Genomic DNA, 23,214 nt, shown 5'->3' with positions numbered 1-23,214 from the left:
GTCTTTGATATTTTCAGTCAGTCTGTTGCTTTCAAGTGTGAGGTTTTTTGAAAAACAAATACATCCACCCAAAAAACAACATCTAGAAGTTTAGCAAAGTGAGAGGCGATCTGTTGAGTTTGATTTACAGCAGGCAGATTTTAGAGGAAATGCGTTTCACTGAAACAGAGCACTTAGTGGACTAAGTACCTCCCTCCACGGCATTTTAACGGAGAGATTATTTTGCCTAATTACATTCTTTTTTCAAAATTCATCACAGATTACCCATTAGGAGGCATCATCATCAAACATCATTTTATTTTCTTTATTGCATAAAGGTAGTAGATGGATCTTTTTCAGCTGAAAGGATGTCTTTCCAAGACTAACACATGAAGAACTGTCCCGAATTCAAGGTAAGATTTGTTACTCTCTCCTGTAGCTTTTACATTAAAACAAAGAGATCCAAGTTCCACAGAGGAAGCAGAAATGATTAACTTGGTCGCTAACAGACCAGTCTGGTCTATGCAACGTTCCTGCAAGGAGGCTTTCTGCTATTCCCAGGAATAAGCACAGACTAGCTCGGCCTGACCTCCCCCCTCCATCTGAGGGCCGTTCACAGTCTCACTTTAGTGAGAGGCCTCAGAAGCTTATCTGAAGTCTTGTGTTATCTCAAGTTCACCTTTGCATGTTTCCCGTCAATGACTATTTACTGAACAGAGCGTGTAATACAGATTTATTACAGCTATTTCCAAGTAGGAGCTTCCATGAAAAGATTCATGAAACGTTTCCTCTGAAATAACAGTGCTTCCAAAACCCCACTGACTGATGATTTCCACAGTTGTGTCATAAAATTCATGAATAAAAATCTGGCTTACAGACTGGTAAATGTGATAAAAAGAGCTCTTCATTTCTGAAGCTGGAGAAATAAGGTTTGATTAAATATCCCTTGTCCCTCAGTTTCTAGAGGCGAGATTCTCTGCTCATATTAGTATAGGATTTTTCCTCAGGATTGTAACCAGGGAACTGGCATTTGTTTTCATTGATGATATTATTCTTGAAGGTGTCATTTGTTCCAGTTTTATTTGCCATAACTTCAGGCAGATTCTTTCCAAAATCCACCTGCAAAAAAAAGAAAGAAAATACATCAGTAGTTTGAAGCGTATATTCACTGCTTTTTTTCCTTTGCTTCAAAAGCATCTTGTTGCATTTTAGAATTTTGACATCCTTTCTTATAAATCAGAGGAATGACTTCACTACATATATTGACTCTCCTGTCCACAGACACTCTTTAGTTTGTGTCCCCTCCATACACAACTACATAACAACCGATTTTCTCATTCCTCCATGGAAATCTTTGGCAAAAAGCAACAAAAACAACTTCTCACAGCTCCTCTCTTCATGTAAAAGTCTTGAAATGTACGCTCAGTGCATTCACAATCAGTTAAATTTAGTTTTTTGTTTGAATATTAGATAAATATAGATAAATATCTGCATTTTAATGGAGTTTTGTCTGGCCTCCTCTTGCCTTAGTAGTTCCATACTGCAACTACTTGATCAATGTTGTGATTCTACATTTTAAGTGAAAGTAGGGGGTAAATGCATATATGGTTTTCTTTTTCATTTCATTTCATTTCATTTCATTGAAGGTTTATCTCCTCCAGAAATTTCTGTATCAAATCTGTGTTGAGCACTGAGGAGCCAAGTGAAACAGCTGAATGAAATCTACAGCCACAGCTGCTCTCCAAACAAGACCATCAACTTTAATGTCAAAATTAATCCAAGATAGGTGGAGGGACAACTTCTATGTTACCACTGAATACTGTGAGCCTTGCAGCTGAAAGGTTATTTTCAAGATTTAAAGATTTTCAAGATTTAAAGGTACCTGTACTCTAAAGGAGCTGAAAAGATACATATGTCCTTTTTCTAAACCTAGCAGATTCTGCTGAGGTGCACCACAGTTGTTTCTTTGCAACTCATTAAACGGTGCAAGAAAATAAGATGCATGTTCTTCATGGCTTGTTAACGAGCTACAAAACCTTGAGGCACCTGGGGGAAAACTGATGGAGAGGGTGGTGAGCAGGAGCAGCCCAGATGTTGGTACTTGCAGCTCTGCCTGATGGGATGGCAGTGCTGCCCTAGAGGGAAGAAGCCCTGCTAGAGCTGGAGGTGGTAGCATCAGGAGAGCTTTGTGGATGTGTAAGTGCTAAAGTCTTTTTCTATGTGCTCAGTGGGAGGAGGCAGTAGCTTGGTGAACTCTTCTCTGGAGAGTAAAGTGCGTTTTTGTCCCTGCTCGGCCGCTAGAGCGGGGAGGGCAGAGAAAGGGAGGTCAGCGCCTGTTTCACGGGCTGCTGGCCATCCTGAAGGCTGTTTTTCTCCAGAGACCTCAAGTCCCTGTGTGCTGCGTAAATAGAGAAAATAGGTAACTTATTGCTAACACCGAGTAGGAGGGTTTAGCTGGTCTTGTTTCTAGTCTGTAGTGCCTACGCAGCAACCCTTGCACAACTTTAAAATATGCTTGCTGAAAGCTGGTCTGCATTCTGTATGGGACGTACCGTCGTGTACACGTATGCATCCCCTACTCTGGGGCCATGGTGGGGCTGAGCCGGTGGGTTCAAGTACTCACCTCCTGGCTGTCATGCTGCACACCACACCAGAGCAAAGTCTTGAGTCTTTTGGACCAGAAGCAAAATGGATTACAGACTGGCTTAATTAACACTGGTGGGATATCCTCTCCTTTATGAGGTCCTGAAAGAAGAAAACAGTGTATAAGTCTTCAGAAAGCTAGGTGTGAAGCTAAGACCGTGACGTGGGGGGAGTGGGATTGGAGCTAATTGGGTCTGATGAGCTGCTTGCTAGCGTTTTTGAAAGCTCTTTTAATAGCTGGGTCAGATTTTTGTACAAAAGCATTTATATATATATATAAAATACATATATGTATATAACACCAACCTGTTATAAAGCTTATCAACAGCCCTGTGATGGCACAGCCTAGACAGCCAATAGCACTGAAGTACAGGTAGGAGAGGGAATACCAGGTATCTGCCAGCAAAGGCCTGTGAATAGGTGACAAAAGGGAAAGAAGCAGCTAGTGGAGACTGATGAGTATGTTCACATTGTCTCTTGACTGTGCTAGCAAAATGCAGCTCATGCTGCAGTTGATACGTGATCTGGCAGTGATTTGGCTGCTCCCGGCCCACTCAACGGTGACGGGCAGCACCTTAGATGCATGCAAGAGGCTCGGGCTGCACGCTGTGCCGAAATGTAGGCTGAAGTGGTAACAATGGTGAAAATACCTGTCTGGAGCCACTGTGGGAGCTGCCGTTGTCGTCAGCATCTCAGTGCTGTTAGCCAGCGTGCAGTTAAGAGTAGACAGTTGCAGAGGAATGGACTTTGTAGGTGGCGCAGGGTAAAGGAAAGAGCCAATACCAGTCCAAAAAGCTAAGGTGATTCCAGCTAAGAGGCCTCCAATAGCACCCTTGGCAGGTATAGAAAGATGTTGTTAAAGGTGATGCGTGGGAAGTGCTCCAATGCAAATATGAATTAGGCAGAGGTAGGTAATGAATGGTTACAATCTCTGTCACTGTAAATCAGTTCTGTTCTTTCTCAACCATGGTATAAAACATGGTAATTTATTGCTATCTACTAATAAAGAGTTGAAAGAAAACTGTGGTGATCAAAACTGCAGTATAGAGTTTAGTTTTACTTCTGGGTAAACGTGATAAACGTGACGGACTGCTCATGGAGCAATATGAAATGAGCTTATATTGTGATTTGCCTGAGTAAGCAGAGACAGAGCAATTGAAATGATTCTGTGCATCTCAAGGTGAGTATGGGCTGGGGCAAGTAATGAGTATTTACTCATTGTAATGAAAAAGAGAAACTAAACAATTTTTAAAAAATCCATCTTTTTGGATGTAATCCCCAATTATTCCACAGCTGGGTAGAGATAAATTCAAATGGGATTAATTCAGACAGAGAAATGGGACCTCGAAAGGGATCTTGGACTCCTTCAGGCTCTAAATCTGAAAAGCAGCCTGGAAAATAAATTCAAATAACCAAACAATTTTACAGATGGATTTTTAGCTAAGCAACATCAAGGTATTTTCTTTTAGCTCAGGATTCTGTTTTCCTCTTACCTTCCAGTTAGCACAAGGAAACACAATTCCCAGAGTGAATAATCCCAGCATGGGGCCCCCACACATCCCGTGAATGGAGAGGGAAGCCTGTGGATTCAGAGAAGAGACAGGAGCTTAGTGCAGGAGCTGGAGGGAGTGTGCGCACGCACACACAATCCCACGCACACACAGCTAGTCCTCTCAGCAGAGTGTCCACGGCAATTGCTTAGGTAATCTAGCAATTCCCAGGGATGTCAGAAGTATTTAGCTCATTGCATTTCTCTTCATTCATGTTCGGTTCACTGAATTTCTGGAGCATGAGATACCTGCACAACTCCTCCCAGCTGTGATGCTGCTACAGCCATTGAAGTGCACAGGATGCCGTATAATATACCTGGAAAAAATCAGGAAGCGAGGTTGTTAGTGTAGGTTAGTAGTGTGGACAATCTCTAATTTATCTAGTGCCTGAGGGGACTGGGCAGTATGGAGAAGTTTGCGCTTTGGGCAAATTCAGTGTTTAAAGTGGACCGTTAAGCACCCGCAGTGTCTTGCATGAAGTCTTGTCAGGTTTTTGGTCAGTTGGTTTTTCTTAAGAAGCAGAACTTAACTTCTAAGTTAGTTTAATTGCTATAACTCAATGTTTCCATTGCACTTAACATTTGTAAAATAATCTAATGAATTAATTGAGCAATGATAAACAATGAGGCTTTCTTCCTTTGAAACCACCTTTAACTTTGAGGTAGACAAAACTCTGTATGTAGTAGTCTTGAGGAAAGCCAACTAAAGCTCATCTTCTGTGCTAGCACACCTTGATTTCAGAGGTAAAGACTATCTTCCTAAATCCTGAGTGCAAAAATTAAGTAGTAGATGGAAAAGCAGGAACAGGGAATGTTGGAGACAGAGTTCTGGTTTGACTCTGTTGTGATCTTTGCCAACATCAGCAAGTGGTTATGATATTATTATAATACTGTAGAGTTATGATATTACAATAATACTTGTAAAAATCTTCTTAAAACCCACTATGGACACTTGATATTTTGATGATCTGTTTTTCACTTGTATTTTTTACATTTTTATTTTTCTCTGAAACTGAACAACCTGTTTATGTGATACTCCAACTTTGAATAGGAATGTCCTATTGTACTATAAAATAGTAATACGTTGTAATAACTGCATTGATATTCTGTCTGTATTGTAAAGATCCCAGGGTGTTTCCCAGTATTTTCGGTGGACAAAACTTTTCAAAGGATTTTGAGTAGGTGCACGTGCTTAATTTTACTGAAGCATCGGGCTGACGTTCATCTTGAGACTTTATAAAGGATTATGCTCCTGCGGAGGTTTCTGAAGCACAAGGATGTTTCCGAAGGAGTGTCTCTAGGCAGTGTCCTTCACTACCGACAGAACTGATTTCAGAGTCAATTGAGAGTCTAAGACTCTCAAGGCTCAGAGTACAGAAAACCCTGCCCTGTTTTCTCCTGTAGTAATAGCACCTGGGAGGATGAACACCTTTGCTATTAAACAAATGGATCCCATCTGGGGTACGTACATAAGCCTTTGCTTATCCATGTACTCATCTTATCGGAGAGGTTTGGGAAACCTTTCTTGACCAGGTCTTCAAAAGTAACAGTTGCTAAAGCGTTGATGCTGGCAGCTACTGTGCTGTAGGAATGAAGAAGAATGTTTAGTAAATAGGAAGCAGTATAATCTGAAATAGGCTTGTGTTTATAGAGAAATGCTGTCCCTTGTTCAGCATTAATACTGTAAAATGTACAGTTCTTGAAGTATATTTTGCACATACAGTGCTGATGTTGGTGAGATTTCTGTCCCTTCTGCGATTGCTGGGATGATGGAAACTCACCCGAACTGGCCCTTCAGCCTACCAAGCTGCAAAGACCTTCAAACTATAAAAATATTTCAGAAGATACTGCTCCATGAAAAGCCAAAGGATACGCAGTGGCCATTCGTGATACCCTGTTCTTCCGCAAAATGTCTACTCTGTTTTCTCTCCTAACTGAAAAATATGGAATAGGAATAGTCCGATTTTTAGCTAGGTGAGTTAACCTATATTTGGCGAATACTATCTCTGTGGATTTGTGGCGACGATATGGCAGTGGCAGTACGTACAGCATAGTATTTTCACTCACTGCCTTTTTTCTCTCAGTCTCCTGCTAGAAGCAGCCGGTGCCTTTTATGGGTTGAGTTTTTTGCATTTGATTTCTTTCTTTTTGTTTTGATAGCTCTCCTTGCTTTTTCTATGTAAATGACTTTCGAAACAGCCCCTTGGAGATTGACTCCACGGTGCCTGAATAATATCACCATGAACTGCATTCTTCTCTCTTTCGAGCGCCCTAGGAAGTATTGGTGTTTGACCTGCAGAAGGTAGAAGCTACAATAACTTGTACCCCTCACTCTCCCCTAAGATCACAGTTTCTATAACTGTGCAGCTCTCTCTTTTCCCAGTCTAACGCTGTCTCATGCGCAAATAGGCTCACTGAAAAGCTCTCTATCCCTAAATATGATATTGTGGTAGTCAGGTTAAATGCAATTTCACCGTGAGCAGTTTCAACGGAATTTCAGGAAGCTGAGCTCAGTTTTTCTAGTCTTTTTTTTTTTCTGTATTGATAATGTTAATCTAAAATGTATTTGGGGGAAAAAGGTACTGGGGAAGTGGGGCTGGACTTTGGCGTAAATAAGATGTAATTCTGCAAAGCACTACTGCTGCTTCCTAGAACGTGCTAAGAAAAACAGCTGGGCTTTTCGTATGTTTTCATCTCTTGACCTCCTCCTGAGCCCTGAAGAAATCAATGGAATGCAGCGAATATGTCTTTTTAGATTCACAGACCTTAATGTTCCACTGAATGCACAGGCGACGAACAGTCCTGGGACTCCTGCCATCGAAGAGAAAATGTCCATAACAAAATACGGCATCAGCTAGAGTGGAAGTAGCACAAGAGAAATGCAAGCAATTAGTTAAGATTTTCCCAGATAATGAAAGAGAAGTAGTGCATCTAACCATGTTGCTGAATTCTGGTTTTGTTCCAGCTAACGAGGAGTGTCAGATTTTGAGGTGAAGGGATGTAATTTGGCAGAAGTGGTCAATGGGATGAATACAGCAGGAGTGCCAGAACAGATGGATTCTAGCCCTGATTTGGCAATCACATTAGTGCCTGAGAGCTGAATGGACATAAAACATCCCACAAAACTTAAACTGTCTCTATACGTCTGGGGCAAAAGCAGCTCCTAATTATAATAATGTGTGTCTGTACCTGATCAGGTGCTGAAATGAATTCAGCAGTCCAAGGGTCACAACTCTTGTAATGAGCATACATCACCAACCCACAAAATACTGCACACACCAGAACTGTCCAAAGTCCCAATAAATTCAGGTAAAGTGCCCTACAACAAACAAGAAGAACTCTATTTAAAACATGATAAATACAGAAAAGCTGCTGCAAGTTATTTATTTCTAACGTTTTAGAGAGGCACGCTATTCGAAGCTGACTATGTAATCTCTTAAAGGCATTGCCAGGATAAGAAATTTTTTGTAATACTCATTTTAAAACCAGGCAAAACCACCTCTTTAGGCTCTGGGGCAAGGTTCTAGGTAACTCTGCACCTGGAAGAGACTGATCGAAGACCAGTAGTTCATAGGCAGAACAGGCTCCACACACTGGATCCGTCCCCCTTGTCCATTGTAAGAGCAGATTTTTGTCTGTCAGGAGTTGTTGCTGTTCTCCCTTCAAGCTGCACAGAGTATTATTTTGCATGGATTCTGCTATGATTGCCATACTACTACTACAAAGTAACTCCTGGTTTTTTTTTCATTAGTCCATGAAATGGGTGACAGCATCTGGTGGGTAGACTGTGTGGTTGAGGTTCAATAGTCCTGTAGACAGTTTTTGAGAGCTGTTGGATTTTATAGCTCCTAGACCATGTTTGGACCTTACACGAGGTCTCTTGCTTGGGCCAGTTCAGAGCTGGGACCCAAAGGACCTTATTGACGTGTTAGTGGCGATGTTCTCACTGTTGTGACTTCCAAACATTTTCAGAGATTCAATTACAATATCCTGAAATTACATAATCCATTACAATCTTAAGAGAAAACGAATGTGATTGCAGCTGACAAGAAAGCTAGCTCTTTGGAGTGGAAAAAATTAGCACCTTTATGATCCAGCTTAGTGGGCAAGCAATTAGTACTAGACATAAGGCAAAAAATCTAGTTGTTTAGTGAAACATGTGTCTAGCTACGTGCATACTAATGCTGAACTTCAGGAAGCTATCAGACTGGAAACCTAAATGTCTATGATTTGAAGTTTCACTTAGTTCTTTGCCATTGATTCTACTTACTCTTATATGTTAGAATTTTAATAACTTATCTCATTTTATGTCCTGTACTGCAGGGCCTTACTAAATCAATAACCACTTTTAACAGAATACAGTAGAAACACAATTCCAACAAATAGATTTTTCTGATAAAGCTATAGATAACGCAACTTCCATGTGGGCAACTTTTCCATATCCTGCTTCTGAAAATTAATTTGGCTGCCTGGCCCCAATTAATAAACTGCAAAAGTTAGATAGCTATGAGTTTTGTTGTTTTGGTTTATATCACAGAATCACAGAATCACAAGGTTGGAAAGGACCCATTGGATCATCGAGTCCAACCATTCCTAACACTCCCTAAACCATGTCCCTCAGCACTTCATCCACCCGTTCCTTAAACACCTCCAGGGAAGGCGACTCGACCACCTCCCTGGGCAGCCTCTGCCAGTGCCTGATGACTCTTTCTGTGAAGAATTTTTTTCTGATATCCAACCTGAACCTCCCCTGACGGAGCTTCAGGCCATTCCCTCTTGTCCTGTCCCCTGTCACTTGGGAGAAGAGGCCAGCTCCCTCCTCTCCACAACCTCCTTTCAGGTAGTTGTAGAGAGTAATAAGGTCTCCCCTCAACCAGAGGGAATAAGACTGACAGCACAAAATTAGCTCGCTACTACCCAAAGGGATCCCAATATTTATTTAGCATGACTGACTGGCTGTTAGTATAGTTCTATGTCATTTCTTTTGATTGCTAAAATAGGTTAATGACAAGTAACTTACAGTTTAGCATGCTTTTCTGATTTGCAAGAGATGCACCTCTGCATTGTGGACTGATTAACTCCATAGAGCCCTAGCCATGTAAATGTTCCCCCAATAACAATTGTCCAGACGGTATGTCGTCTCAAAGGATCTACATTAAAGCTAGAAAAGAGAAGCAATTAATTCACTTATTTAAACACACATTTATTTAGCAAGATGTAGGTATGTTTTCAGAAATATCTGCTACATCCTACCCTCTGAATCAGAAACACTGCACTGGTAATACTGTTTCCAGCACAAACAAAACGAAAAGTATTTAGATTTGAAAGTATTTTTAACTTATATTATTAACTTATGCTGGAACACACTGCTATCAGTCATTTATCAAGTAGATTGATCAGCGGAACAATTCAGATAGATCGTACTTATAAGGTTTTTTATGCTCCGCTTTCAGACCTGTGTCAAATTGAAACAGTAGAACTGCAAGCCATCCTTCCTTGCACCCCATCCTTTGCTGGGAACAAAGCCACTTACTAAAATATAAAAATCTTCCAAGCTCTTGATTACATCATCATTATGCGTTGTTTCCTTTACAAGAAATTGTTTCAGCTGCAGTGTTATCTTGGTTTTAACTATGACATTTCATTTTTCAGTAATCCTAGCTGGTACAGGTACATCTTTCTGCCTTTCATCTGTCGCCTTTGCAGTTCTGCGAATCTTGATTTGTATAGCAGATAATATCTGACCTTTCTGGTAGATTCTGTCAGTGCTTTGCGTTGATCAATGAACTTTTCAGTTAATGCCACAAATGGCTAAAGGAAGGTCAGTTTGCTGTTCCCGCGCACTCGTACACCGTTGTTAGCTGCAGTGGCGAGTGTGCTTAAAATGAAGCTTCAGTTTCATGAATAGAAAACGAAAGGCATACGCAATTACAAGGAATAATTGGGCTGCATTTGTAGCTACATAAGTAAAAATGGCAAAGCTCCCTTCTAACATTAAGGTCTCCTGGAAGGTCAGCCATGTTCCCAAGAACTGAAGAACTAGGAAATAAGCTTCTCTGAGGCACTGTGGATGTTCACCAATAATATAACGAAAAGTCTTTTTGGCTTAGTAAGGGTAGGGTTTCTAAACATTAGATATACGAAAAGAACAGGTTTGCACCATTTGTTTCTTACTCAAGTATGTTTAGTCTTGATCCTTCATTGGCATCTTCCCAAATCTTGATCAATCCACCATTCAGAGCAGTTCCTCGAATCAAAACTGCCACAAAGCCAGCCACCATGACAATCATTTGAAATGCATCTGTCCAGACAACAGCTTTTAATCCTCCCTAAAACAAACAGAAACCGTATGTTCTCATCTTCTTTCTTGCTGTTCAAATACAGCTGAAGGTAGAAAGACTCCTTATTTCAGGACATTGAGCTGTATGTATAACATCTAGAAAATCGTGACTCCTAAACTTTGTATTCTGTCATGAAGATTGTACTTTTTCAGGTCAGAAAGTGATACAGAGCCTGAATGGTGTGTGCACAGTTCTGTTGTAATATTTGACCTCTATTTAAATGTGATTTTTATGCCTCCTTTATATGCATTTGAAGAAGATAGCAGTGTGGAACGAAAGCTTAGGGAGTACAAGGTGGTCTGTGTTTTTAATTCCCATAGCCCTCTGTTCCTGTAGAACTCAATGGTCCACAACAAAAATAAAATAACACCAGAACATTCTCAGTTCAGATTTCCTCCACAGCTACTTTTGTATTTGATCAAACCTGTGCTAAAGCAGCATAATAAGTGTTTTCAACAAAGGTGGATTGATATATTGAAAAAAATCATGCACAGAACTGATGACAGAAGTCAGGTTTTGTCCTGAGCCCCAGGGCTCTGGAACTTCCACTGCAATGTTTATATTACGTGTAATCTGGAATCTCATGTCGCTTCCACTTAGTAGCAAAGTTCTCTAATTGGATGATCATCTTTCCTAGGTTTGATCACTCTCTTCTTGATCTGGGAGGCACAAATGTCAATTCAGGGGTTTCCAGTCTATAAATTGTAAAAGATAAGAAGGCTTAGTGTGGTAGGGGAAGGTTATCACCTGCTTGTCTGGACTGTGCCTCAAGCTGTCTGGTTTAAACGCTGAGACACAGAGCACAGGGTTTGAAAGGAAATATTTTTGTTCTTCAGGTAGACTGACTTGTACCACAAAGTCTTAACAAAATTTTTCTCTATATTCTACTACTTCAATTTCAGTCATTCAGACCACATTTAGAAGCGACCCATCTGCAATAGCCTGTCGTGGATAAGGGATAGTTGAATCAACAATCTATGTTTCAGCTGTTTTGTTACGCTTTTTGTTATGTTTTGTCACATACCAGAGTGCAATAGAAAGTGCAGATAATTCCTGTTGCAGTTACAGAGCCCCAGAGATCAAATCCAGTGACTGTGAAACCAATGAAAACCAAATGGTTAGAGAAATGGAGGTAGATCATTGGAATGGGCAACAGAAAAGCTACGACCCTTGAGCTTTAGAAGAATGGGAGTAATTACTATTTTTAATCTTTTGTGTCAATTAGGAGCTTTGTTCAGGTGTTAACACTACTGACTACCATTTTGCTTTGCTGTTTTCTTGCAAATTTGATTTAACTAGCTTTCAAGCGTGTAAAAGTAATTCGTGAGAAGAATAATTGCACAAAGCAAAATCATGACTTCTATGGAACACAGCTTTATAAGCAATGCTTTCCTTCTGTTTCTAAGTCCAGAATTTTCTCCTGAGAAAATAAGTTCTTCAGAGATATCCAAAGAAAATCAAACCCCAAATAAAATTCCATTTCCTGCAACAAGGAACAGACAGTGGAAAGAGCTTCTCAGTCTCTTCCCGGTGTATTTTGGTGAAATCAGGAGTTAGGCCGTGCTGATTCCTCATGCCCTGTGGCAATAAAGTTGCTAATCCCATCTATCACAATGAATGCTCCGAGCCTGGTTTGCAAAGGTTAATTGAAGAAGTGTGCAGAAAGCAGCACAGCATTTGGCTCCAGCTACAGGGAATGTAGTTATGGATATGGGAACCTGAACACAGGAGACAGGGGAGGAGGGAATCAAAGTACAGGATACATCTTGGATCATCAGCTTGTACTGTGAACTTTGTCAGGATGTTGGGAAATTGTTCGTTGCTAACCTCTGCGTGGTTACTGAGTGCAAAGGAGAGCTGGACTGCAAACATGGGGCTCCTGCTTAATGTACTGGTGTGAAAGAAGAATCGTGAGGAGCCAGAAACGCAGACCAGTAACGTGCAGGCAAAAACCTTCTTGCAGAACATTTGAGGAATTTGTCTTAGAATTCTTTATCTATTTTTCTCGCTTGATTTATTCCGATTTTCTTTTGGTGTGTTTTTTCGGGGTAGACATGTAATGCAGAATGAGAACTCACCTTGGTTGAGTGCCAGTGATGGAGCATAAACCACTATTCCTGTGTAAAGGATCTGAAGGAGAGAAAGTTCATTATAAAAAGCATGTTTGTGAATGCTCATTGATAAGTCTTCTTATAAATGTAATAAGTCTTAGAGTGGGGCTCAGAGCAAAATACCAGATCTAGAGCTTTCTTTAGATCAGCGTGTATTATATATGGCTTTTTGTTTCAGCCTTTACAAAGTAAAAAACTTTCATTAATTTATTTTTTTTTATGTAATGACCACTATCTGCCCTGGTGTTACTTATTTCACCGTTTGCTAAGTTGACCTAATGACAAAAATATCCTAGTCAGATGGAACGAGAAGTTCTTGGTGAAAACACAAGCAGTTATGCAGAGATACTTTGCACCGATTGTTGAAATTAAACTTCCCTTGCTCCATTCAATCCTCTTTGCAGTAGCTGACTCAATGCCCTTCTCGTGTATGTTGTGACAGGACTGAGGGAGAAACAAAGCCTGGAAGTCAATAAGCATTCACACTTATTGCTAAAGGATTTGGAATTAATAAAAATAATAAAATTGAATTAATGTAGAAAGAAATTACTTCCAAGATGTCATCAAATCTCACCTTTCCATCAATTATCGAACTAGTGTAATCTTTTGAGATGGTCCCTGCTGGGACCACCATAGGGCTGGAGCTACCTGGGGGTCCCCCAGGAGATGACATTTGCAACACCTTTCAAATGGGGTAGCTTCCCTCCAATATAATAAATGGGTAACAGAGAACTGAATGTACACAGTACACCTCGTCTGGCTTCTCAAGAAAGACAGAATCCACTCATTTGGAAAGAGAGAGACTGCAGGGAATGTAATGAGGCCAACAGTTTGAGGAGATGTGAGAGTTGAGTACAACAGCCAAGTGCTGAAGACAACAAAAAATGCATTTTGAATCCTAATCAGGATAAAGGTAGAAAGTTAGCAAAACAACCATTCTTTCTTTTTAGCATTCATAGACGAAGTGAATAAAATAAGGCAATAAGCCTACTCATTAAAACATCTCATTGTAAAAATATGTGCAGTGTGAGACTAGCCCATTAAATACAATGTTGAGTGAAATTAGCATAAACAAGGAGTCAGTGTCTTCTTACCGTCTGCAGGATGTAGATCAGTGTTGCAGCAAGACGAACAATCTTGTTAAATCTTAATTCCAAATACTAGGAAAAAGAAGAACCTCGGTAAACCGCACAGGTAGCATCTGTGACACAGTTATTAACCTTCTGTTAGCCCTGAGTAACAGTTTGCTTTGCACATAAAATTACTGACAACTGGCAATATTTCTGTGAGTAACGAGCAGGAGAGCATGGTAGTTATTATATGTAAAGATAATTATATGTAAGAGATCTTGAAGTTATGTGTTGGGTTGCAGTATTCAGTATCTGCTTTGTTCAGGGAATAACTGAGAGCCCAGGGGCTACAAGGAAAAGAAACTTAAACTTCAAATGAATCATCCTGTATGAAGAGAAAACTTGAGGTCATTTCTAGGAGAAATAGCATAGATTGACTCCTCTAGTGACAAAAGCAGCGGTGGAGCAGATGAAGAAGCAGCAATATAGAGGCTTTCACAGTGCTTGAGAAAAGCTGCCTTTCTCACTCACTCTGTCTCAGACTAAAGCCCCATCTGCACATCATCCATATTGAGGGGCAAGCAGGGATTTATGGACTTCCAGGTGGAGGTAGAGAGATGTTTCCAATTACAGCACAGCTATGGAGGTGAGATGGTATACAACCCCCAAAACCCAGGTTTTAAGCTTGAGTCACCACCTGGAGTGTTTCTGTAGAGCTGACGAAAGCTAAATCTGCACTGCTCACCCTGTGGCAGCTTTTAACAGACTCGGGTGGGCTGGGTCTCTCCATGGGCTATGGTCCCTCACACTCCAAACACCAGGAACAGACTATTCTCTCCTTTACAAGTCACTACTGCCAAAGCAGCTCTTCATTATTGATTTTGTTCACATTCCTATTTCTTATTTCACTTGCACGATAACACACACAGTGTGCCACACAAAGTCATGAAGCCAACAGTCACCTTTCCAGCGTGCTTGAAGGAACTTTGACTAAAGTGACACCTTCAGCAGTTCAGATGAGCAAAGTAATTCATTCTCTGATCTTGCACCAGAACCACCTATAAACTGCAGTTAGTTCTGGCAGTGTGTGTAGATGCAAAGTTTGAATATTTGCAGCCTTTAACTGAAGCATTTCCGAAGCTCTATTTCCCTGTTTAACCAAGACCCCTCTTTGGTTTGGGCTGAGAGCACAGAAGCAGCTTTTATGTTACCAGGAAGCTCTTTATTAAATAACCTGGCCACAAACAGAACAAATCTGCAGCAGTAAATTAAAGTGACTAAAAGACTATCCCAAATGATTAAAAGCTGTCTTACGGGCTTGCAGACAAAAAGGACAGCACACTGTGCTCCTAGAAATAATATCACAAGGACTACTAATTTTTTAATTCTTTTTAACTGATGAACTGTTATATGAAGAAAATAATGTGTTCCAGGAGGAATGCCAGGCAAAAACAATAGAAAATTCAGAGGCCATTCGTTTCAGTTCCTAGAGAATACCTAGATTCATTCTTCAGCCCTTATTTACTTTTTTTAAAGGTATGCCACCATCCTCATTGCTTCCCCCTCAGCCTGTATTGAACAGTCCTTTTTAATAGTAAATTGGACAAAATTGCCAGTTCTAGACCAAGTTGGAATTGGATACTACTGATTTATTTTTTTTTTAAGTCTGTCTTTAATACCTGCTCTCTAAACCAGAGAGGAATAGTTACTCTATAAGATCAAAAGCATTTGGATACACTTTAAATATTTTTCAGTTGTAGCAGTTTTGGGCTGGGGTGTAAGCCCTTACCCTACCTCTGCTATAAATGCATAAAAGGAACTCTGGCCCTTAATTTGTGCTTTCAATTTATGCAATAAAAATAACTAGTTTGAATTCATGCAACCAGTTACTAAAACTAATAAATATATCAGTACCCTCATTCTGAAGAACATTGCAGATAGTCTTCTGCCAGAGATTTTTCTAGAGAAATATCTATATACATGATTCTGACTTTTATGTTAGAATAGTGCCTTTTTGCATTATTTTAACTTACCTCATAAGTGCTTGTAATGCCAGATCTGTAAAATACAGGTAGAAATAACTCGGCAGTGAAAATGATGACAAGCGTGTATGAAAGAAAGAATAGAACAAAGGATGCCCCATAGCGATAAACTTCGGAGGGTGCCCCCAGAATGGTTACTGCTGACATAAAGCTTGATGTGAGAGAGAAAGCTATTGGTCCACATGTCATCTGCTTACCACCCACCAAAAATTCCTTTGAAGTTTTCTTTTTCCTCTCTTTAATTGCAAAAAAGACTCCAATGCTAGCACATACTAAAAATAGTGCTGCAAAAACAACATAGTCCCAAGCAGCAAATGTTTTTGTTTCTGGAGCTACAAAGTTTGACATGGCACTGGTTGGACAAATCTCTGATGGAGAATTCTGGTTTTCCGTAGCTCTGAACAGATGTACTCAGTTGATAGCGAAGTTGATGCCTATCTTCAGCTCATCAATGATGAATAATAAACAGAAAGACTATTCAACTAGGAGCCTTTTTTTTAAATCCAGTTCACTTCTAAGGAGGAAAAATAGGATAGCGAAGGACGAGTTAGGAAGGTGCTGAATGCACTTAGACCCTAGTTCCACTGATGCTTCTGCCAGGAAAGCTGGAGCAGGGGACTTAAGCTGTGAAATCTGTAGTACACTCCCTTTTTATCTGTGAGGTTTTAATTTAAAGTTAAACATTAGCCTGACACGTTGACTTGATCTGACTCTTTTCTAACCTCTCAGCATTTTAAAATAATAAAATGAAAGCAATAAAGAAATAAATAAAGGAGAGTGAAAATAAGAACTTGCCAGAGAACTTGCCTTCAGGAGAGCAATTCCTTCATATGGTAATTACACGGTAGCCCAGCATTAGCGTGCCTGAGAATCCAAGGGGTCTCCAGATGAGTTGATATGCAATTTGTGCTATGTTATGTTTGAATCACAGAATCACAAGGTTGGAAAGGACCCATTGGATCATCGAGTCCAACCATTCCTAACACTCCCTAAACCATGTCCCTAAGCACTTCATCCACCCATTCCTTAAACACCTCCAGGGAAGGCGACTCGACCACCTCCCTGGGCAGCCTGTTCCAGTGCCTAATGACTCTTACTGTGAAGAATTTTTTTCTGATATCCAACCTGAACCTCCCCTGGTGGAGCTTCAGGCCATTCCCTCTTGTCCTGTCCCCTGTCACTTGGGAGAAGAGGCCATCTCCCTCCTCTCCACAACCTCCTTTCAGGTAGTTGTAGAGAGTAATAAGGTCTCCCCTCAGCCTCCTCTTCTCCAGGCTAAACAACCCCAGCTCTCTCAGCCGCTCCTCATAAGACTTGTTCTCCAGCCCCCTCACCAGCTTTGTTGCTCTTCTCTGGACACTCTCCAGAGCCTCAACATCCTTCTTGTGGTGAGGGGCCCAGAACTGAACACAGTATTCAAGGTGCGGTCTCACCAGTGCTGAGTACAGAGGGAGAATAACCTCCCTGGACCTGCTGGTGACCCCATTTCTGATACAAGCCAAGATGCCGTTGGCCTTCTTGGCCACCTGGGCACACTGCTGGCTCATGTTCAGTCGGCTGTCAACCAGCACCCCCAGGTCCTTCTCTTCCGTGCAGCTCTCCAGCCATTCTTCCCCCAGTCTGTAGCGCTGCAAGATGACTTCCAGTTAGAAACTGATTTTTCAGTGACTACTACTAAGAGCAATTTTACTCCAAGCTTTCATGTGTTCATGCGAGATGTGACTTACTTTGTCTATATACAATTTGGTCAGACCTGCAAGACAAGAGGGCCAGAGAGAAGCAGATTAGAGAGCAGCGATGCTTTTCCTAACTATGTCTTTGACATATTTCTTGAATTCAATTAATTAGGTTTTCCCTGTGTTTGGGGTTTTGGGGCTTTGTTTGTGGTTGTTGGTTTTTGAAATGAAAATTCATTTTACCTCTATCTGTGACATGACAATACCATTTCCAAAGAACCAAGCAAGGAGTTGTCAACTCAAAGGACTAACTAGTACAAAGAAGGTGGTGTGTGTGGAGTCACAGCCCTGAAGGAAGGGTGGAGGGCATGTTTTGGAGACAGTTAATACATGCAGTAATCCAGGGTAGCCTTTAATAGCAAAAGTCCTTTCCTTCAGCCTTGTCTCCTCCTTCTGAAGTCTTCAGCAAACAGGGATGTTTTTGCTGTGCCAACCTTGTGAATTAGTGGGTGTCCACACCTGAAGCCTTGTCTGTTCCCATCCATCTGCTCAGGAGTAAGAGGACTACATGTGCAGCAATCTTCATTGCTTAGCATGAAGTCAAAGAACATCTAGGACAGCTGTGTCTAGAACTGACTATTTCTGCTCCATATCACTCCATGGGTGCAGTAGAGATTATGAAATTTTTGTGGTTGATTTCGGTGAGGACAGGTGTAAAAAGGGGAGTCAAAAGGCCGATTACTGGTGCAGAACATGAAATAAAAAATAAAAAAAAGATGAATGCAAAGCTACTTCTTAAAAGGAACTGCTTCATTTATAGCAGGGATACTTTTAATTTAAGTGTGAAGTACACATTTGTGAGGTATGATCCAACCCTCTATGAAAGCCGGGTATCAATTAAAGTACATCAGTTGCCATAGCACTTGTTTGTGTGCTGTTACCTGCGAGTACTGCAACAGAGGGACCAGATGTGAGAGCAATAAACCAGTTGGCATTACTCTGAATCAAAGTGAGAATATGTAATGCACAGTAAACTCTCATCCAAATGCTTCACGGTAATATGTTCATCTAAATATAGGCCTGCCACAGGTTAATGTTTCTCTTTTGCACAGAACAAATGTCTTAAGGTGTGACCACTCAAAAAAAAAACAGCAACATTTTCTTGCTAGACATTCCTCTGCTTCTACGGTTGGGTTTGTTTCCTTTCTTGTTCTCTCTCTCCTTTTAACTGTAAGGACATGGGTGTTTTCTGCAAGTTTTAATTCATACCTACTGAGTCTGATTAATAAATGTCTCTGGCAATGGGAAAAGCCATGCCATTACAAAGGTGATGTTCCAGGGTCAACCATCAACCCAGGCTGGCAGGAGGGTAATTTAATGAGGTATGAATGCAGCACATAGGGCTAAACAGGCAAACCGCGTGTGTGCTTCTTCGCACAAACCACAGATAATTACTAGCTCAGTCATGATGATGCCAAGTGAATTCACAAAAAGCTGCAAAAAAACAGACTTGAGGCTATTTCCTCTTAAACTTGAGACACAGAAGCACACCATGAAAGTCTACAGTCAGTAAGACTTGTTTGTGAGGCCATTACATATTAATATGGTGATGAAAGTAGAGAAGAGCAGGTTCAAACTGAGAAATCTGCCAGATTTTGGTGCATAATCATGGATGACATTCATTGGGTGTAAACTGTCATATTAGACCATCCTCAATGACTGACTCAGAGCTAGCTTTTCAGAAGCAGCTAGCACTTAAACTCTCTCTGTATGATCCTCTACAAGTAGATTTTTAAGTAGCCAGTGTATATTGCTTGCAACTATTCTTCATAGACCAAATGCTGCTTGCTAATGAAGCCCACTGATGACAGGACTTCAAGGATTTTCTGCAGAGAAAAGATGACCAGAGAAGAAAATATAAAATACACGAAACCATTGGAAGTTTATGAAGTGAAGAGTTTTCAAATGAATATTTGCATTGTGTTTTAAGTTGACAACATCCTTTGTCCTAGGTTGTGGTAATTGTTTCATGGGGGGCATATGTGGAAGAAGGTTCTTTCATCAGTTGTTCAGTTCTGTGGAGGTCTATCCTGTTGAATAACCGATGTGCATCACTTGCCTTAATACATTCTAGTGAAGTCTTCTGACTAATTCAGTTATATATTTTGATAATTATTTGGGGAAGAGGGATAAACAATTGGTTATATCTATCAGTCTAGTTTGTTCAGCAAATGCAATTGTGTAAGACAATGGTTTCTCGGACATTGCTGCAGTGGCCTTTCTGCTTCCTTTAACCCAAATACAGGTCTAACGCTTTGCAGACTGAAATGATGTAATACAAATATTTCCAATCTTGTCATATTAGTGCCTACACAGATTTTTCAAATTTTAGAGTCGTACTTCATTTTGTACAAGATTTTTACAGTAGGCCCCTTTTGAATGGTGGATAAAGAAGCTTTACTTAGTAGAATTCAATTCATGGAACTGTGTTTGGAGGTTATGTTGGATGACAAACTCCTGAATCAAAACTTTGCATGTGTTTTTTTAATAAGCTGAAATTTCCCTCCATATCGCAGTTCCTGAACTAATTTATCATGCATATTTTATCACTAGCAATATATATCTCAAGCAAGCTGCACTCTAAAAGACAAATTGAATTCTAAGACAAGCCTTGCTCTCTTAGAGATGTAAAGACACCTCTTCCCCACAAGTGGGAGGCAAGTAACAGCTACATATTACAAAAAATGATGTAATGTCTTTCCTGTCAGTACAGAACGCATCCATTTGACAGGAATGGCGAGCTCTAATTGTGGGCAGAGGATTTCCTGAGAAAGCTCTAGAATATAACAACTTCTAACTTTTATAACAGACAAAAGTTATAGAACTTTCCTGGCTTTGCCCAAGGACACTTCTAACAAAATAACTCTTCATGTCCTGTAAAAACACAGTGGTTGAAGGGGTTGGTTTGACAACCTTCATGAGTGCACCAAAATGCTCTGTGTGAACAGTTCCAGTGAAGCTTTCTTCACGCTGCCTTCAGGGATGAGAGAGTTTTTTAATTCTTTTTCTCTGTTTGATCCCAGTCTTCCATGTCAACGGAAAAACCTGACCAAACAAAGAAAAAACCCTGACCCTAGAGATCCTGAATGGGGACATAATGGCCTTTCAGGAAGTGCCTATCCAGTGTTTAGTTAATAATCAGTAAATGACAGCTGGGTTTTTGGGTAACGGCTCAACCAGCAGCCAGTTCTCCAGACTTTGGACAACATCATTAGGTGTGATGGAAGAAGATAGTGAAGAATGTTACATCTTGTCTCACATAAGCTGATTGAGAAGCGAAGGACTGGGAGATACCTCAGAAAAATTGGTGTGTGCATCTGCATTAAAATCATAGAATTATTTGCATTGGAAAGGAAGTTTAAGATCATGAAGTCCATCACTAAACCATGTCCCTAAGAAACATAGCTGCATGTCTTTTAAATACTTCCAGGGAGGGTGACTCAACCACTTCCCTAGGAAGGTTGTTCCAGTGCTTGACAATGGTTTTGGTGAAGAAATACTTCCTAATATCCAATCTAAACCTTCTGTGGTGCAACTTGAGGACATCTCCTCTTGTCCTATAACTTGTTACTTGAGAGAAGAGACCAAAACCCACCTCACTACTACCTCCTTTCAGATAGCTGTGAATTTGAACCACCAAATTCGTGGTGATTAAGGGCATGTCTTAAGGGCAATAAGGTTCCCCCCTCATCTCCTTTTCTCTGGAAAGGTAATGCATAATGCAATAAATGGTAAAGTGAGGCTACACACCTGCATGATCAGGAAGTCTCTTTGAGACACCTGAGAGGGCCTGAATTATTGGCACCAGAAACTGGTAAAGGAGGTGGACTCATGGCACAAAGTGTGTCAGGATGGATCCTTCCTTGAGCAGCCTCTCCCACTTACTTACTTGTTAGGGAGAGCCATGACAAAACCTTTCTACAGATATCTGGGACTGAACACAAACACGAAAATATTAATTACTCCCCGAAGTATTGGAGTACTGATGTGACATTCCCTTTGTCATAGGGAATTTGCTCACCAAAAAAAAAAAAAAAAAAAAAAGCAAGTTTATTCTTTACATCTATAAAGGGAAAGCAGAGAACTTTATCCTGAGTTTCTGCTATCTGGTTCTCCCTCATGGTAGTCAAATTCAGGCTCCTGAAGATAAATTTATTGTAGCATTGAAGTCTCAATACTGAGATATACCAGCTTCTTTCTGAGCAGGAACAGTTACGGCGTGCAGATGCACAGTGATGCTAACAGCCTTCTTTCCAAGGATGTAGCCCTCTCCTAGGGCTGAAGACACCGCTGAAAGCAAACATCACCATTTGCCTGATAATTCAATAGGAAAATGATGAATTTTAAGAATTCCTTCCCATATGTAACCAGTCAACTTGAGTTTAATTATTATTGGTAACAGAAACATGAGAAATCTTTTGTGTAAAGTAGTAGTGAGTAGGGCAGCTGGGGAAGATGCCTTGCTTATACCCCAGAGACTGAGAATATTAAGAATTGAGAAACTGAAATGCAAGCTCAGAAAAGCAGCCAAGCATCTGAAAAGAACACACAGGGACCTTTTCAATGTCCTCTTTTTCTAATGTGTATATAAAATATTGAATTTGACAAACACATTTTACGTGTTGTGTCTTTTTATCCTAAATGATGCGTACACTGCACTTTATTATCAGTCAGACTGTCTTCCAGTACGTACACAAGCTGGTGCATGTGTGTCATCTGCTACATCAGTGTTTTGAGTACGTTTCTCAGTGGTATTTTGAGTCTTTGGTACCTTTCTTATTTCTGCAGGAGCTCCAAAATTTCTGCTTTTCACCAGCAAATATTGGTAGATGTTTTTGTGTGTTGAACTGTTTTGGAAGTAATAAGGTTTGCTTTCAACAGCATGTTGGAGGTTTTTTTTTCTTGGTATGAGTGAATGCCAGTTTCAGGTGACAGAAATCCCTTTCTGAGACCAGAGTACCATCGTATGATCTGATAATTAGACCATGAATATTTTCTCTGGCTTCTGCTGATTTAGTCTATTGCCTCATGAGTGACAGATCCAGGACTCGACCCTTGATCACAGACTGACCATTAGTACTGACAGTGTAAAAATGGGGGTTTAATTTCTACATGGCTCAAAGATTTTGTAGCTTCTGCACTCGCTTTGGTGCTTCAGTTTAATGTTTGAGTCTGGGACTTGTCCATTATAATCAAGGTAAGAGTCATTCTGGAAGATAATGTCAAATCACACATGAAGTTGGATATCAATTTGTTGGTGCTGCTCCAAATGTTTAGGTCTATACATATAAAATACACACTTTAACTTATAAAATTAAGGTCTCTTCATGGGTGCAAACTTTGCATAGTGTTCATGAAGACCAAGAGCCTCTCTTAATAACATTATAGAAAATAAATATTGCATATATTTCCCTAAGCAATTATGTTCTAAAACCTTGATCAGAAAGTACCTCTGTCTAGTATATGCCGGTTTTCACTAAAAAGTATTTGAACTGCAACCCTCAGGTAAATACCTGTGCAGTGCTGAAGTATTTGAAAGAAATTTTTTTGTCTTCTAATAATGCAGATAATAGAATGAGGTCTGGGAATGGTTTGGTTTGCTATGTAGTACACAAGTGGTTTACTCTACCCTGATACCTGACTGCACTATTTTTCAGCTTCCTTCTCAACATTTGTCAATATAGAGCTATAAAAAATTTGTAAAATAGGCACTGGAGGATTTAAGTCTCCTTTAACTAAGTGG

At 40.3% G+C, this 23,214-nt stretch overlaps 1 protein-coding gene across 1 annotated transcript; it reads right to left on the bottom strand.

Annotated features, from left to right (window-relative positions):
- Positions 1 to 321: 321 nt before the first annotated feature.
- On the bottom strand, positions 322 to 16,345 carry SLC5A12 (solute carrier family 5 member 12). Its single transcript, XM_009555768.2, has 15 exons — positions 15,727 to 16,345; positions 13,718 to 13,783; positions 12,591 to 12,642; positions 11,537 to 11,604; positions 10,346 to 10,500; positions 9,192 to 9,332; positions 7,361 to 7,490; positions 6,937 to 7,025; positions 5,641 to 5,753; positions 4,421 to 4,488; positions 4,116 to 4,202; positions 3,273 to 3,454; positions 2,929 to 3,032; positions 2,603 to 2,724; positions 322 to 1,098 (listed from the first exon to the last, which is right to left on the bottom strand). The coding sequence occupies exons 1-15, from the start codon at positions 16,081 to 16,083 to the stop codon at positions 940 to 942; spliced, it is 1,893 nt and encodes a 630-aa protein (XP_009554063.1). The 5' UTR covers positions 16,084 to 16,345; the 3' UTR covers positions 322 to 939.
- Between the last annotated feature and the right edge of the window lie 6,869 nt (positions 16,346 to 23,214).

This window comes from Cuculus canorus, chromosome 5 (assembly GCF_017976375.1).
Source record: "Cuculus canorus isolate bCucCan1 chromosome 5, bCucCan1.pri, whole genome shotgun sequence".
NCBI lineage: Eukaryota > Metazoa > Chordata > Aves > Cuculiformes > Cuculidae > Cuculus > Cuculus canorus.
Note: the sequence above shows the minus strand (reverse complement) of the source record. Positions and strands in the feature narration are given on the sequence as shown.

Excerpts from the sequence above, each read along its gene's own strand:
- SLC5A12 (XM_009555768.2), bottom strand. The coding sequence starts at position 16,083 with ATGTCAAACTTTGTAGCTCCAGAAACAAAAACATTTGCTGCTTGGGAC. Across the intron at positions 5,754-6,936 it reads GCATTCAGTGGAACATTAAG|CACAGTAGCTGCCAGCATCA; the intron begins GTCTGTGAATCT and ends TCATTCCTACAG. Across the intron at positions 2,725-2,928 it reads GTTGATAAGCTTTATAACAG|GACCTCATAAAGGAGAGGAT; the intron begins GTTGGTGTTATA and ends TTCTTCTTTCAG.